Source organism: Phalacrocorax aristotelis, chromosome 15 (assembly GCF_949628215.1).
Source record: "Phalacrocorax aristotelis chromosome 15, bGulAri2.1, whole genome shotgun sequence".
In the NCBI taxonomy this organism is placed as follows: Eukaryota; Metazoa; Chordata; class Aves; order Suliformes; family Phalacrocoracidae; genus Phalacrocorax; species Phalacrocorax aristotelis.
This window is the reverse complement of record NC_134290.1, coordinates 2,354,366-2,370,145: the sequence shown is the minus strand read 5'-3', so window position 1 is coordinate 2,370,145 and position 15,780 is coordinate 2,354,366. Positions and strand designations below refer to the sequence as shown.

At 58.1% G+C, this 15,780-nt stretch overlaps 1 protein-coding gene across 1 annotated transcript in view; it reads left to right on the top strand.

Annotated features, from left to right (window-relative positions):
- The first annotated feature begins 6,603 nt into the window (after positions 1-6,603).
- SRRM4 (serine/arginine repetitive matrix 4) overlaps positions 6,604-15,780 on the top strand; it is a 49,765-nt gene continuing 40,588 nt past the window's right edge. The window contains exon 1 of the mRNA XM_075110263.1: positions 6,604-6,734. Coding sequence (XP_074966364.1) covers positions 6,604-6,734 — 131 coding nt within the window. The remainder of the gene's footprint in view (positions 6,735-15,780) is intronic.

Genomic DNA, 15,780 nt, shown 5'->3' with positions numbered 1-15,780 from the left:
CCAAACTGAAAGGGTGGGGATTGTACCTTGTCCCTCTCCAGCCTCATCTGGATCTCGGCTCCCCTGGGGAGATGGGTTCCTGTAGCCAGGGTGGCCAAGGAAAGGTGAGGGGTGCTGAGCCTGGTGGGTTTTTAAAGCTCAAGCAGTTTGGGGAAACCAAATCCCCTCTGACCCCTGGTTGGGCTCATGGGTTCAGTGCAGCAGGGTGCAACCAGGCACAGGGAGGTGCTGGAGGATGAGGGGGCAGGATCTGGCCCCGCTGGGCTGGCATCGGGACCTGGAGCGAGCCAGGAACGGGAACATCCCAGTGCCAGCTTGGAGGAGGACACGCATCCTGGGTCTGACCTCTCCACCCTTCACAAGCTGGAGGCAAAAGCTCAATGCCTTCCAGCTCTGCAGCCCAAACCTGTGTTGAGCATCCCTGAACCCCACCCTCAGCCAGACCCTGTACTGGAGGCTGGGATCCAACCAAGCTGCCTCCGCTTCGTTAGCTAGTAATTACCAACAGGCAATAGTGCTATTTGTGTGACTGGAAGTTGTTAATTGCCAGCTGGGGAAGGCAATGAAGATGAGGGTAGCTCTGCATTTTGCCCTCCCTATCTCTTGGGCATGTTCTCAGGGTGCTGGAACCCTCTGCCTGCGGTCAAGGGCTGCCCGGGCCTGCCACAGCCCAGCGAGGGGCTTTCCTCCATTTGCTCCCAGGCTGGCAAGCCAGACCCTGCCTCTCCTGCCTGGACCTGTGTGGCTGTGGGGTCCGTCCCCTTCTGTTCCCCCTCCACCAGCTGTGTTTGACCTTTCAGCAGTGGCACTCGGAGAGCAGTGGCAGCTGCGCAGCTTTGCCGCATGGTCCCCAGGGACCAGCTTGCCGCCACGGCCGCTGTGGCTTGAAGGGGAAAAATTATATTTTCATCTCCCTCTCTCCATCCCCCTTCCTGCTCTGGAGCTGTTTTAGAGCCAAAGGGAAGAAAAGGCCATGGTCTGGCTTCCCTGCCCCCCCTCTGCTCCTGCCCTTTCAATCCCCTCTTTCCCACAGCTGCAAATGGCTTTGCTTGTGAATGCTCACACTTCTCTGTCCGCATGTCTTTTCTTCTTGTGCTGCTTGGTGCTGGGCAGCTTTGGTAGGTGAGTGGGGAGGAAACAGACCTTTTGTTGGAGTGGGTGAGCAAGCTGTGGAGCCCCCTGCTGCTGATGGAGAAGCTGGCTGCTTCCACTGAGGCAGGTGCAGAAAGCCAGGGTGGGAGATGCCTGGTCCTCCTGCTGCAGGTGGCCCTGGGGACGGGGACACAGGGGCTCGGCAGGTCCCCAGTGTCTGTCTGGAGATGATGGAGAGGTATCTTGTGACTGCTGCAAGGCAGCCAGGGCCTGGCCAGGGGTATTGGGTGGCCTAGGGGTGACGCCCTGCATAGCGAGTCAGTGCTGATGGTGGGGATGTGGGCACCCTCATCCTCCGTCATCACAAACCAGGGGAGTGCAGCTGCACACCCCCCGGCCTCCTCCCTACAGTCCTCCACCATCCCAGGGTGCCTCCCATCTAGCACGCTGAGGCTTTCGAGCCGGGTGCTGATGGATGGCCCTTGTTGGAGATGGATGCACCCCAGCACCCACGGCCTCAGTGCTCTTCAAGGATGGCTGCAGGTCCACTTCCCAGACGCTCGCTTATTTATCGCCTGGTAAGACATGGGGCAGGGAGATGGAGAGAAAGGACAGGGCAACCACTGCCACCATCCTGCGCCCCAGGGGTCCTGCACAGCCTTGCAGCCACCCCAGGGCTGGGGGTGCTCCCGGCTTTTCTGTGAGTAAAAACAATTCTTCTACGGGCAGAGAAAGGAAGGACAAAAGAAAAGACACTTTTGGCAAATGCCTCATCCTTGGATGTACCCAGCCGTGGGGACGGGCAGAGAGGGGACCTGGGTGTCGGGCTCTGCCCAGGGCCACGCAGGCTGTGGGGCCGTCCAGGACCCTTTCGATGTGGGGGGAAAGAGCCATAAAACAGGTATGTCCCACCAAAAGAACAATGAATGCCCTCATGCAACTGATTGACACTGCAAAACGCAATTACCAAGTTAAGTATGCAGTGGCGCGGGGCTTCTTGGCCGCCCACCACCCTCCGAGGGCCCTTCCCAGCTCAGCACGTGGTGCTGCGTGTTGTCCCATGGCCATTGCTGCTTCCCCACCCCACAGCCTGCTCCATGCCGCCTTTCTTGGGAAAACCAGCTCATACCCAGCCCCACCGAGCATCTCCCCACCCCTTGCCCAGGCCAGCCCCATGGCTGGACCTGCTCAACATCCATCCACATCTGCCACAGCACCTGAGGTGGAGTTGTGCATTGCCTTGCAGGTTCATATCTCAGTTGCAAATGTTATTTTAATCACAGAGCCCTTCCTCCTCCTCTGCCCAGACCAATGAAGGAAGACCTTGCAGCAGGCGGCAGCGCTGCAGTGTGCAGTGGAGAACCCCCCTCCTGCCAGGCAGGACTGGCTTAGGCAAGGGAATAATTGGTAGGTGCTTCTGAAGTGCAGTGAGTAGAGGGCACTTGTAGCCTTTGTTTATTGACTCTTGAGTGATAATGAATACTTCCAAAGATAATTATTGATTTTCTGCATTTGCAGTAAACCTGTTTCGCTGGGGAATGGGTGGAGCAGCACCGTGCCAGCAGTGTATGGAGGTAGGAATGGGGTGGTTTGGGCAAAACCAGGCTCCAGCTCTTCCCGACGGGCATAAGCCAAATAAGAAAAGAAAAAAAAAATCAACATTTATAGAAAAATATTTGTTCAGCTCCAGGACAAACGCAGCTTTCTCCTCCCTAGAAGGGGGAACAGATTAAAATTTAATCCTAGTTAAACACATTTTCTCCTTTCCCTCCCCTCGGATACCTCTTGTGCATATGCAGCTTTACCCTCCTGATCACTTCTTCCCTCAGCCCCAGAACTTGTCCTCCTTGGTAGCAGCTGAACACCAGAGCAGGGACCGCTCTCTTTTCTTGATCACCCCCAAAATTGAAGCCTGGGGGTGGGAGGGGGAGATTGGGCCCTTTAAATGTGGGAGAGAATAAAGCAGGAGAAGGCAAGGCTGGGGGTCCTGAGCATCCCCACCTGCCTTTGAGTCTGGTGGGTCCCTCTCAGGTTTCCTAGGGGGCTTTGGGCCCTGAGGGGGTGCTGGGTGTTTAATTGTGTGGTGTGGGTGGTTGTAGGGCTGTGGGTTCGGGTACAGCAAGTGGTACTGGTAGCCCAGCAGCCTTGGGGAAAGCCCGGTTTGCAGTCCCCCCATGCTGGGTGGAGGAAGCCCAGGCTCACTCCTTTGTGTTATTAAAAAAAAAGAAAATCACGGAAAAAGAGCTCTCTAAGGAAGAGATTATTTATTTTATTTTTTTTGCTTTGGAGGAAAGGGTGCAGCTACCCTCCAAGTCCTGGTTTCCCTGTTTCCATCACAAGACACTCTCTGTGCTACAGTTTACTGCACCCGTTTGGGGGCGAACATTTGAACCTGGCAGGGTCCGGTGTTATCGCTGGGGCTGTAAATAACCCGGGGTGGCATTTATAATAACCCGGGGTGGCTCAAGGGGTGAGTAACTGCTAGCTGGATGCTTCTGGCAGACGGCAGTCTCGCAGGATAGGCAGTATCTGCTGGGGCTCTGGGAATGCTGCTGCCAGGGTAGGGCCGTGACCACCCGGAGGGCTCAGGGCAGGGAGCCTGGGGCCCACGGCACTGTCCCCACAGCTCCTCACAGGGGCACCAGCCGAGGTTCAGGGAACAGTTGGCAATGCTGTGGGCTAATAGATACTCTAGAAATGTAAAGTATCATTTCTGCTTATGATATAGTGCTTTTTCTGGGTGTCTTGTGATGCTTTTTCAGGCTGTTTATTTATGAGGCAATTTATTACAGCACAGTTATTCTATAGGAGGGAAGTCTATTCCTAGGAGCCTCCATTAACCGAGCCAATTGCTTAATTGGCTCACTGATGTCTCCACAAGGTATGCCAGGAGAGAAGATTCTTGTTGTAATGATTGCAGCCTTCCTCCTGCCCACACACCACCCGTGCTGCTAATTTAATAGTGCAAACATTTATTATTCCTTTTATTTGGTAGTTAATTTGGGGGCATTTACAGCTGTTCCAGGATTGCTGGTGGAAAGGGGTGAAATGCCCTGGGGTGCAGCAAGGACCCTGGTTGCAGCTGGGGGTGGTTGGACTCATCCTGCAAAGCCCAGGGGGATGCACAGGCTGATGCCTTGCAGTGTATTTGCTTAATGAGCTGCAAACAGAGGGATGAGGCTGATCCAGCAGCAGGGCTGGACTTGCCAGCAGGGCTCCTGCCTGACCCCCACCCCATATTTGGGTCATTTGCCAGCAAAACGGAGTGAGACCAGGGCATGTGCATCCTTATACCTGATCTCTCTTTGATGAACTTAATGTGTTCTGAAGGGAAACGAGGTCCTAACAAATAGGCTGTGTGTTATGGGAATGGCTGGAAGGACCGGAGGAAACCCAGGTTTGGATTTGCTTGGGCAGTGAGTGCTTGTCCCTGCCCGTCTGCGGGAGAAGGGCAATGGGGTGGTGGTGGCACCCACTCCTGCTGGTGGGTGGTTGTCCCGGGGCTGATGGGTGCTTGCTGTGTCTGCCGGCAGTGCTGTCTACACCCTCCCCGAGCTGTGCTTCTGCACTGTGGCTGCTCTAGATCTTGAGCCCTTTCCCCTGCTCCTGCTCTGCCCAGCCAGTTGCTGGCCATGGCAGCCCCCAGAGGAGCCCAACTCTGCTGTCTCCTGCCCATGGCATGTGCAATGTGTCCTGGGCTAGAGCAGAGCCATAGCTCACAGCCGGCCTTTCCCAGCCCCGTCGCAGTGCCTGTCGCCTCTGGGAGATTTCCTGGGGGGAGCAGCTTCCCAGCAAGCATCTCTCTGCTGTGCATGAATATCATCCTTCCCTATTGGGCTTTTTAGGCAATGTCTGGCAGAGCTGACCGCATTTCTATAAAGCCCTGTTGGATCCGTGCCCACTCCCACTGCCGCCACTTCCCCAGCATCCGTCTCCAGCCATTCACGGCCTTGCAGCACAAAGCCTGCTGCTGCTGGCCGGCGCGTGCCGCCGAGGCTCTCGCTTTGCAGCTCTTGGTGTGGGGATGCAGCCCGGGGCCGCCCGTCTCCGGGTACCAGTGGGACAGAGCCCGGGCACCAGGAGCAGAAAGCAAAAAGGGGCACGGAAGGAGGAGTTCGACAGACAACACTGTCAGGATGAGCCTTCTGCTAATTTTATATTTATCACAAGAATGCGATCAAGTTTCTCCGTGATTTTCGTTCTTTCTCAGCTCCCAACTCCTATTGTTCCTGGCTCCATTATCCCCCCCGTCTCTTACATAAATGTATCGTGCGGGTTTCCAAGGCACAATAGAAAGAGTCTCATTCATCCAAGGTCACCAGCTTTTACTTGCGCTTCAAAGCATCTGGTAGAAGAAGCATTTTCTCCTAAAGACATTTTTATTGTACTCAGTGCAGAGGCAAAGGGAAATAGCACCACTGCACTTGTGCCACCCCAGCCCTTCCCTCCCCCTCCCCCTGTGCCTGGCCCCAGCAGGTCAAATCCTGCCCTGCAAGGTGAAGCCTCCTTTTCTAAGCTGGTTAGGGCTCCTTTGATGGGGCCAAGAAGCAATGTTGCCTGTCCCTACCCCTCTACCAGCGTGTGTTAAATGGGAAGGGATGGGGGGGGGGGGCAGGGAAGGGGTTTTCTTCCAAAATCTCCTCCCCATATGGGTCCCAGTATGGACCAGTTACAGAGTGGTCTCCATGGCCTCCTGCTGTGATCTCCAAGGCCTCCTGCCCCCTTGGCCATCTGGGCTGGTGGGTCTGGGCTCTCCCTCTTTCTTCACCTCTTTCTGGTAAACAGTTGGGAGTGGGCAGAGACACAAAGGTTACCAGTAGCCTGTGTCACGGGATCTTGTGGGGGGCCCAGGCTGGTGGGCTGAAAAGACCTGGAGGGTTTGTGCCCCTCAACGGGCAAGATGTGGGGGTGCCCATGATCCAGCAGTGAGCTGGAAGTCATTCCTCAGCTGGGGAAAGTAATGGTGGGGATAAGAGCAAGGAGGGTCCTGGGGACTGCAAAGACACCAGGGTGGAGATGGGTCTGTGAGCGAGGGCGGAAAACCTGCCTGTAGGGTGGGAACTATCGGAGCCCCCCGGAGCCCCCCCGGTGCGGGGTGACCAGCGAGGCAGCCCGTGCTTTCCGCAGGGGCCAAGAGTGAATCCAGCCCAAGAGGAGCCGCCGGGTCCTCTCCGGAGCTGCCCTCCTCCAGCCGGGGCTGCCTGGGGGGTCCGGGCCAGCCGCCCCCCGCCCCGGGCCGGGCCGTGCGGGGCGCCCCGCGGCTCCGGGCGCAGCAGCTGCGGGAGGCGGCGCCGGGGAGGGGACGGCGGCCGGGCCCGGCCCCTCTCCCCGCCTCGCCGGCACAAAACGGGAGGCGGGGGCGGCTGGGGCAGCACACCTCCCGGCAGGCGGGGCCGGGCGGCGGGGCCGGGCGGCGGGGCCGGGCGGCGGGGCCGGGCGGCGGGGGATGTAGCGCTCAGCACCGCGGAGAGCGGCGGCGGCGGCGGCGGCGGCGGCGGCGGGCCGGGGGCCATGGCCAGCGTGCAGCAGGGCGAGAAGCAGCTCTTCGAGAAGTTCTGGAGAGGCACCTTCAAAGCCGTGGCCACGCCGCGACCCGAGAGCATCATCGTGGCCAGCATCACGGCCCGCAAGCCGCTGCCCAGGTAAGGGCTGCCAGGGAACGGCGCGGGGGGGGATGTGCTCAGGGACACCCTCCATCCCGCCACCGCCTGGGGGCTGCACCGCCCCGAGCCTCCTCCCCACCTCCACTTAGCATCCCTCCATCAGGAGGGTCTGGAGTGTCTCGTCCCCCCACCCCCAATTAGGGACGGGAGGAGCTGGGAGTCCTCCCGTGCCTGGGGCAAGGAGATGTTGGCTGGCTGGGCCCCCTCCCTAGGTAGGTGCTGTGCTCCAGAGGGGAGCAGCCCCGGGAAACTTTGGCTCAGTGGTGCTTGGAGCCCAGGAGCTGGCTGCCTCCCGAGAGGAGCAGAGTATGGGGCCTGGAAAGCTATAGCTGGGCTACGGAGGGGGTGCAGTGGTTGGGTCATCAGCCAGATGGTGGTCACCCCCATCCCTGCCTTGGAGACCCCTGGGGTGTGTGTCCTGCTGGTTGTCTTGTCTCTGCATCGCTCCTTCACTAGGGACCCTTGGGAAGGGGATGCCTGGGGAGGGGAACAGACTGGACCCTGCTTTGGTGCAGGGGGGAGTCTGACGCACCCCAGGGAGGTGCAGCCCAGAGGCTACAGCTGCTCAAGGCACCCACACGCGGCCACGGGCTGGGGCAGCTGTGGGTCTGGCGTCCCCCAGGTCTTATAGCTGAGCGGTCTCGGCTTGGCACACGTGGTGCCTGCCTGCTCCCAGCGAGGCCAATGCCCCCCATGTTTGCCAGAGGCAGAGCAAGGGTCAAAATCTGTGCTGAAAAAAGGTGAGGGGGCTGCTTGTACCCACTGAGCCGCTCAGCCAGGCTATCGCATGGGCAAGAGTCCGTGTGTCTTCCCCACAACAATGCAGTCGCTCATTGAGACTAGTTTTATTTTGTTGACTGTCTCAATATTGGTTAAAAATAACCTCTTTGCACTTGTTAAGGAAAGGAGGCTTTTGCTGGGTCTCCTCTCTCTTAGATTTGTATTTTGGCTGCTGGGTGCTCCCCACCTGCTGAGGGGAACAACCCAAAGTTTCAAGAAAGCAATGGGTGGGTAGAGGAGAGGGGCTCCATCTGCAGCACGCTGGGTGTCGGGGGCTCAGCCTGTACCAAACAGCAGAGAGCTCACAGGGAGCAAGATGTTTCAGATGCCTCCTGTGCTGGTGGAGGCTGTGGGCTGCAGCAGCAAGGGGGACAGGGGTCCTGCTGCTTGTGCAATGATGGGGGGCATTTCTGCCCCCACAGCCCAGCTGCCAGAGTGTGAATTTTTCCGATCTTTCTGATTGTCATTAATCAGGGTGAGAAACTGGGAAAGGCATGGCTTAGGCTTCCAAAGCAGAACAGCAAATCTGATTTCCACAGGCAGCATTTGCAGGGCTTCAGCCTTCACTGGGGAGAGGAACCGCCGTGCCTTTCTCCTCCCCTACGTTGGGCTACAGTTGGCACCCAGAGGGGCCATCAGCGGGCTGGGTGCTGGCTCGCACACACTCTTTCCTGCCTGAATGTCCCCGAGAAAACTGTGCTGTTTAACTATCTCACAGTCAGAGATGTAACACGGCAACAAATTAGGGCATTGGGGAAATACAGCAAGCCCAAGTGCCAGGAATGATGCATGGCTCTTCATGGCAATTTGGATTGCCATGGATGTCCCGGTTGGGCTGAGGACTGCAGCTGGGAGCATTTGCAGCTCCGTTAAAAAGTTAACAAATGTGCGCCCCTCTCCGTTTCGTGGCCGTGCCGGCTCTGGCAGGACGGGAACTGTCTGTGCAGGGGTCAGGAGCTCTCAGCACACAGCAAAACGGACCCGCCAGCTTGGCTTTGCCGCGATGTTTTGCACCTCAACACCGGCCGATCCTGTGCAACAGGGTCCCTGAGCTCTGTGTGCTCTGTGCAGGCAGCTGCAATGCTGCCAGGTCCCTGTGTCGGTGCAGCCCAGCTCCTTTTGTCTCCCTGGAGCATGTGCCACCGGTCGGGGCCCCGGGATATTCCCTGTGGTGCAGCCATCTGTGCCGCCGCCCTCACTACAGGTGTCGAGCGGGATCAGCCCTGGCGGGGCTCTCGCTGGGGTCTGCGGGGTACTTGCTGCGCTCGCCCCTGCCCTCGTGTCACAGAGGGGCTTTGCTGCTGGGGGGGCCAAGCCCAAAGGCTGGGGGAGCAGAAAGACCGCAGTCCCCGGCTCCCCTCATCAGGACTGCTGGCTCGGCTTGCATTACGCAGGGCTCTGCCCAGAGCCTGAGACTGCTGTCTTGGCAGGATCGTGCCTATGAGATGCCAGATCCTATGTCCCCAGGGGCCTTGCAGTGGCGCTGCATCGGGGGACGCAGCAATGTCCCCAGCACCCCAAGCTGGCACCAGCTTCGTAACCCAGCAATAGCCAGAGCCAGGCTCCTGCTCCCCACCCGCTGGGAGAATGGCCCCAAGGCTTGCAGCAGCTCCTCTTGTAGCCATCTCCATGCCCAGCTCCACTCTGGGTTTGTTTTTCCTGAAGGTTTCACTGCACCGTTGTTTGGATCGGCCTCTTTTCCCTGACGATGCTCCCGGCTAGTTTAAGAGCAAATGACTGTGGTGCCAGCAAGCAGAGTGCACCAGAGAGGGGACAGGGAGACCAGTTAGCCAAATGAAAAATTAAGATGACCATCTGGATTTCTGTTTTCTCCCACACTTGACAGCTGCTCCTCTGCAAAAGCCACGTATCTCTGCCCTGGATCTGGCCCTGTGCTTCCTGCAGCGGCGGAGGCGATGGTGTGGTATCTAGGCCAGCTCTGCCCATCTCCCCATCAGTTCTGCTGGCTGAGCCTGTGCCCTCGTGGGGTGTCAAGGGGCTCAGCTGCAGCATGGGGGTCCTGCCGGAAGCCTCCACAGTGGGCATAGCCCAAATCCACCCCCACAGGGTGCCCTGGGCACGGCTAAGGGCTCAATCCTGCATCCTTGTGGGGCAGTGGTGGGCTTCCCTGGGGCTGAAGATGACTTTTTTTCCCCCTTTCTAGCCAGCTTTTCCCTGTGCCGCATCCCTCACTGCCACCTTGCTGCTCGTCCCAGAGATAAAGCCTCTTCCATATGAATTCCCTGGGAGGTTTGGACTATTAAAGCTCTGCCAAACCCAGGGTGCATCCTGGAACAATAGAATACATTAATCCCTTCCCTCCTGGTCCTGCTGGGGCTGGGGGAGCCACTCGCTCCGGCCCAACACAGCTCCATGCCTGGAGCAGGGCTGTGCCAAAGTAAATGGATTATTGACCAGTTTGCAGTGTGAAAGGAAAAACCGAGGCGATGGGGAAAAGGGGCTTTTCCAATTAACCTTTCCTCACACAGGGCCTGGCAGGGCTTCGCCGTGCAGCCTGGGACTGTGCTTTTGCAGCTGGGTGTGAAGGACGCCGTGGTGTGGGGAGGCTGGTGAGGGCTGGGGCTACCCCCATGCTTACCTTTGCTGGGGGGTTGCTCCAGCGCGTCCAAAATCCTGGGGTGGTTTGAGGGGCTTGCGTGCTGGGAGGGATGGGGTCAGGGCCAGGGACGCCCCACCCTGCCCCAAGCCCCTCCACTGAGCCAGGGTGCCCTCACTCCCTCTCCGTGGTCCATAAGGATGCTGTGATCCCCACCTGATGGCTGCTGCAAGGGGCTTCGGCTCATGTGAACTGAAAATATCTTTAAACCTCCCATGCTAAAGGTGCCGCTGGGCTGAGACCAGCCTTTGGGGATGGGAATCACAGCTGTGCCATAGCGCCGGCCCTGTTTCCGCCCTCTTGGAAGGACTTTTGCCTATGTCTCCTCCCCCGCCGTGACCTTAGCCACGCTGTGGTGGCTGGGAGCCCCGTCACACTCAACAGCCTGACTCCCAGTGCTGCTGCGTATTTCATATGCACCCGTCTGCCAGGGAACATGCAGGTGCCAGGGACGGCCAGGCCGGGAGACGCGCCAGGGTCCCCTGGGACCCAGAGCTGGTGGCAGTCTGGGAGCTTGTGGGATGCTTCTGAGGGTGTTTGTGTCCCCAACTCCCACACTGCCAGCCACAGCAGTGCGGCACAGGCTGCCCCATCCCAGCACCCCTGAACTCAGCCGAAATCCAATTCTACATGAAAAGCAAGGGCACTGTTGAGGGTGGGGGCTGTGGGTGCTGGTATCAGCTCCTAGGCAGCAGGTGATGCCGAGTGAGCACTGGCCGTGCTGGGAGAGAGCAGGCTCCTGCATCCCTCCCTGCCAGATGGTCTAAGTGGGTCACATCAGGGCAGTGCAGGGGATTTGTGCTTTAACCCTTAATCCCCCAGGATATGCTGCGCACAGAGGGGGAGGGAGGGGTGTGTTGCTGAAGTAGGATTAAGTGCAGTTTTGCTGCCTGGTTTGCCATCACGGGTGATCTCAGAGACAGGCCTGGTCGCTGCTGCTGCAAACCTGCTGGGACAAGGGCGGCAGCGTGTCCCTCCTGGCTGCACTGGGACAGGGCAGGAGAAGCCGTGGCACTGCAGTGCCAGGGGATGAGAGTACCCCCAGCAAGAGCAGAAAGCGGCTGCAATTCTCCCGTGACTTTCAGCCCAGTGGAGAGTCCCTAACGGGCTGGGGACCAGCTCTCTCTTATCCCAACCTCTGGCTTCCCAGCCATGTTTCTGTAGCCCAGATCCCTGTTCATCCCCAGCGGGCTGGCAGCCCCTGAGCATTGGCTGGTGTGCTTCTGGGGAGAAAGCCCCTGCTGGCAGCCCTGCTGTGCTGATGGCCTCCCACTCCCGTTAATCCTCCCCCTTGTTGGTCGGGCATCTGCTCTGCGGGAAGAGGCAGCAGCAGGGCCGGCCGAGCCAGCCGCCTGGCTGCCATCTGCTCCCTCCAGCTCCCAAGGAGCCCAGGCACTAATGAGCCCATGGTCCCGGCCCAAGCGGGGGGAGAGGGACTTGAAAAGAAAAGCAGAGGGGGAGAAGAAAAGCCCCTTCCTCAGAGGGGATGTCAATAGGGAGGCTTTTGTCTGCCCCTGCCCTCCAGCTCCAGCTGGACTGCGGCGGGAGTGGGGAGAGCTAATTAGGCAGCTCGAGAGCTGCCGGGAGGTTGGGGGGAGCCAGGGCGAAGTGAACAAGGGGCAGAGCTGGGGGTGCCTGCAGGAACCCCTCCCCGCTGTTCGCAGAGCCTTCACCCTCCTCCTCTTCCTTCCCTCCTAGCCTCATCCATCTGCCGCTCCACTGGACCGGTGCTGGGGACCTTCCCAGTGGGGTGGGGGACACCCCTGTCCCCAGAGCAGTTGCCCCACCAGCATGTCAGGGAGATGGGGATGGAGGTTTCTGCTACAGTTGGGTGGGATGCAGCGAGGGCCAGGCAGTGCAGCACCCATGAGTGCCTTAGCCAGGTGCATGTGCCCCAGCGTGGGGGGGTGTACAAGCACCTAACAATTTAGGGAAAGGGGCCTTTGGAAGCCCCCACAGGAATCCCAAGCCCATGGGTGGGGCATTTTTAGAGACTTTGGGTACCCCCAAATGTGCTGCCTTTTGCCACTGTGCCCTGCTGCAGTCACATGGGGTTCTGTCACTTTTACCTAAAACCTCCAAAAAATGGACATAGGGCTGAGGGTTGTCCCCAGACCAGTGCTGCAGGGACTGGAAACCAGAAGAGTGTTGGGAAATGCTGTGGTTTGGAGGATGGGCAGTTTCTGACCAGTAAGAGTTCATTTGAGAGCTCTGCTTGTGGCCCAAATCTGGCCCCGTCCCTCCAATTCCCACACCCGCCAGCAAAGAACATGGGCACAACCTGGCCCTCCTTCAGAGTGAAGGTTCACAGCATCTCATAGGGAAAGGAGGGGTGTGGCTCTCCCCAGATCTGGGGCTTGCTGCAGCCCCCATCTCCAGGGAGGAGGGAGCTCATGGTGCCCACGCTGTGCTGGGGGATTCCCCATATCCGATCTCCTCTCCTCACCTTCCTCTTCAGATGAGGAGTGAAATTGGGTGGAAGGAAGCAAAAGGGGGGGAAAGTCTGCTGGCTGACCAGGGGTTTGTTTTGTAGATATTTGGTTTCGTCCTTGAACAGAGCCGCCTGCAGATGCTCCCCAGGCTGCTGGGGAGCCCCCATGTCTGCACAAGCCGCAGGGGCTCGGCTGCGGCTGCCAGGTTTGTGAGCACAGCCCCAGCAGGGTCCAGCACCTCAGGGGGCTGTGCTGCCCATGGTGGGCGGGGGCCCGCCCTGCCAGGCTCAGCGCTGTCCCAGCACTTGGGTGAGGCTGTTTTGTAGAGGTATCGACGTGCAGAGCAATAGGCCAGGGCAAAACGTGGCAGTCTGGGGTCTTGCGGGGCTGGGGCCCGTCCCTGCCTGGCTTGGGGACAGCTGGCAGGTGCACCCATAGCAGAACCGGCTCTGGCTATTCCCTGTCCCAGCTCATCTCCTGTCCCGAGAGAAGCAGGAGAGCAGGGCTTTGAAACCCTGCGGTCCCATGCACATGTTCATATACCTCCCCCAAGATCTAACAAATAAATATTTAGGCCTGCAAGGACCTAAGTAATAAATAGCAGTGGCGCCCCTGATGCCAGGGAATGCTAAGGTGCCACTGCCCACCGGCAGGTCCTGTGGCTGTCACCGTTCTGCCTCCACCATCCATGGCAGCCCGTCCCACTGCAGCTTGTCCCCAGAAAAGGGCTCTGCAGACCCCGCTCTTGCTGCTTGCAGGGGTTCCCGCTCTCCGCTGGGGACCTCGGGCACAGAGGATTTGTCCTTCCCAAAGGCTGCAGATAGAACTGAGCCTGTCCTACCTCAGCGCCATCCCTCTCCCGTACCCACATCTCCGTGTCTGGTGGCTGGACCTTTCTATACGTACATTTTTCTATGAGTTTATCAAATGCAAACCCTGTGTCACTGAAATGAAATAATTTCATACATGACCACCCTTTCCTTTTCTCTCTCTTTTTTTTTTTTTTTCTCCTTTTCTCCCTGCGGCCACTGAAACCTCTTCATCATTGCAAAGCCTGACCGAGGCTGGCAAAGCCCACCTGCGGTCTGGCTGCAGTTGGTGCCGGGGCTTTGCTGCATCCCCTGGTCCAGCTCAAGCCCCTGTGGCCTCTTTGCTGTTAAGAGAGCGTGGCTCTGCTGTGACCTACGGTCCTACCCTGCCCCACTGGAGCCCCACACAGGGCTCCCAGCCCCACTGGGTGGTCCTCTGGTCCAGATCCCTGGCAGTGCTGGGTTGTATGTCACCAGCGGGAAAACAGGGCTGGGTTTGATGCCCGGATTGGGGCCCTTTGGCATTCCCAGCAACAGGAAGAGAGAAATGCCACACCTTGGGAACCAATTTGCTTTTGCAAACCCCGTTTGCTGATTTTTATGGGTATGCGCAAAGATACAGAGGTATTGAGTGTCTGAAATCCAGCAGGAGCGGTGGATCCCAGCAGCACGGCAGTCATAACAGGGCTTTGTCGTGGTGCGGATTTGGCACACGCTGGCGCGATGAATGGGCTGGACAGCCACCTCCGGCAGCACATCTTGGTGCCACCATTGCCCAGCAAAGGCCACACAACCCTCCATAGGACGCCGGGTGCCGCAAAACTGGCTTCTCCATCAGCCACTTGAGCCAAAAGCGCTGACAAACACCGGGAGTTTAAAAATAGCAGGTTTTTTTGCACACAGCGGGAGTGCTTTCTCTGCCAGTGCAGTGAGGACTGCAGGAAGGGCTTAAAAAAAAACCAAAAAAGTGGGGAAAAAAACCTATTAAAAAACTCTAGTGGTGTTTCAGGCTGGCTGAGCTGTGCGTCCCAGCCTGTGGCCAAGGCAGGAGGCAGCGAGGTTGGAGCTAACTGCTTCACCGATGACCTGTTTAACACTTCATGTTTAATTTATGTCTTGACATTATTGAAAGAAGAAACAGCTGCTGCAGCCCAGCCCTGTCTGGAGGCTTTGCAGGGGGCAGAGGTGGGAGTGGGGGTACTGGGGAGGCCCTTTCCTCTTTTGCCCCCGAGCGGGTGCCTGGGCAGGCGATGGGGTCAGGGCAGTGTGGGCAGGGTTCTGCTGCCTGTGGGTTTCCTCTGCTCTCTCCTCTCAGCTCCTGCTTCCTCCCTAGGGGCAGGGGAGGCTGCAATGTGCTGGTATGGGCTGCAAAGGCCATGCGCTGGGGGATCCCAGGGCTGGGGGCAGATGGCCACCTCACATGCACATGCAGGTGGCTGCAAATGCTCTGAGACCCATGGGCAATGATGAGAAAATGCATTTTCTCTGCCACTAACACCAAATTCCAGCAGTGTATCAGCCTGGTGGAACTCGATGGCACTTTGGCAATGGGCTGGTTGTACTGAATTTATCTCTGCGCCTGCCTGTGCTTGGGCATGCATGTGCTGGGGGTGTGACTGCAGAAGAGTGGGGTAGGAGGCTGTGATTTTAGCTACATTACTGTCAGGATGAAGAATTAGCTATTGCCTAGCAAGAGAAATATTTTTGCATTAAGAGAGATTTCACAGTTAAAGACCACCTGCTGAATTAATCTGTGGGTCAGCTGGAGCTGCCGTATAACCAACTGCCTGCCAAAGCAGTGCATATATAACACCAATGTATAACAGCACGTAAATATAACTTGTTCTGTGCTGCTTTGCCGTCTGCAGCCAGAGGAGCAGGCAAGGCCACAGCTATGGCATAGTGAGTGCGGGAGGCAGTTAGGGCTTTGGGCTGATTTCCCTCTGAGGCTGGTGGTTTAACTCTGGGAACCTATTGCGTATAAAGCATTTGCCCTGTTCAAGTCCCTCCGCTTCGATCAGAGCACGGCCAGGTTTGTTACAATGGGGAGAAGCAAGACAAGTGGGTTCAGCACAACTTTTCCAAGGGATGGGGATTTTATTCACCAAAAAACTGCAATATCAAGAACATATAAGAAAAAAAAAAACAACAGCAACAAAGCAGCCCAAGTGCCCATGTTTCACCTGCCCTTCCCTGCTGTGTGGGACGGGCGCCGTGGTTATCTGCCTGCCGCAGCCGCCTGCCCCGGCCCTGCCTTTGTCCGCCCATCAGCCACGCGCCGGCCGAGTTAATGAAGGACAATGGTGGAGGAGCACTGGAGCGGAGAGGCAGGCGGGTAACGCGTGCTGGGGGGAGGGGGGTGCAGTGGGGTCTGGGTGGGCACCGCC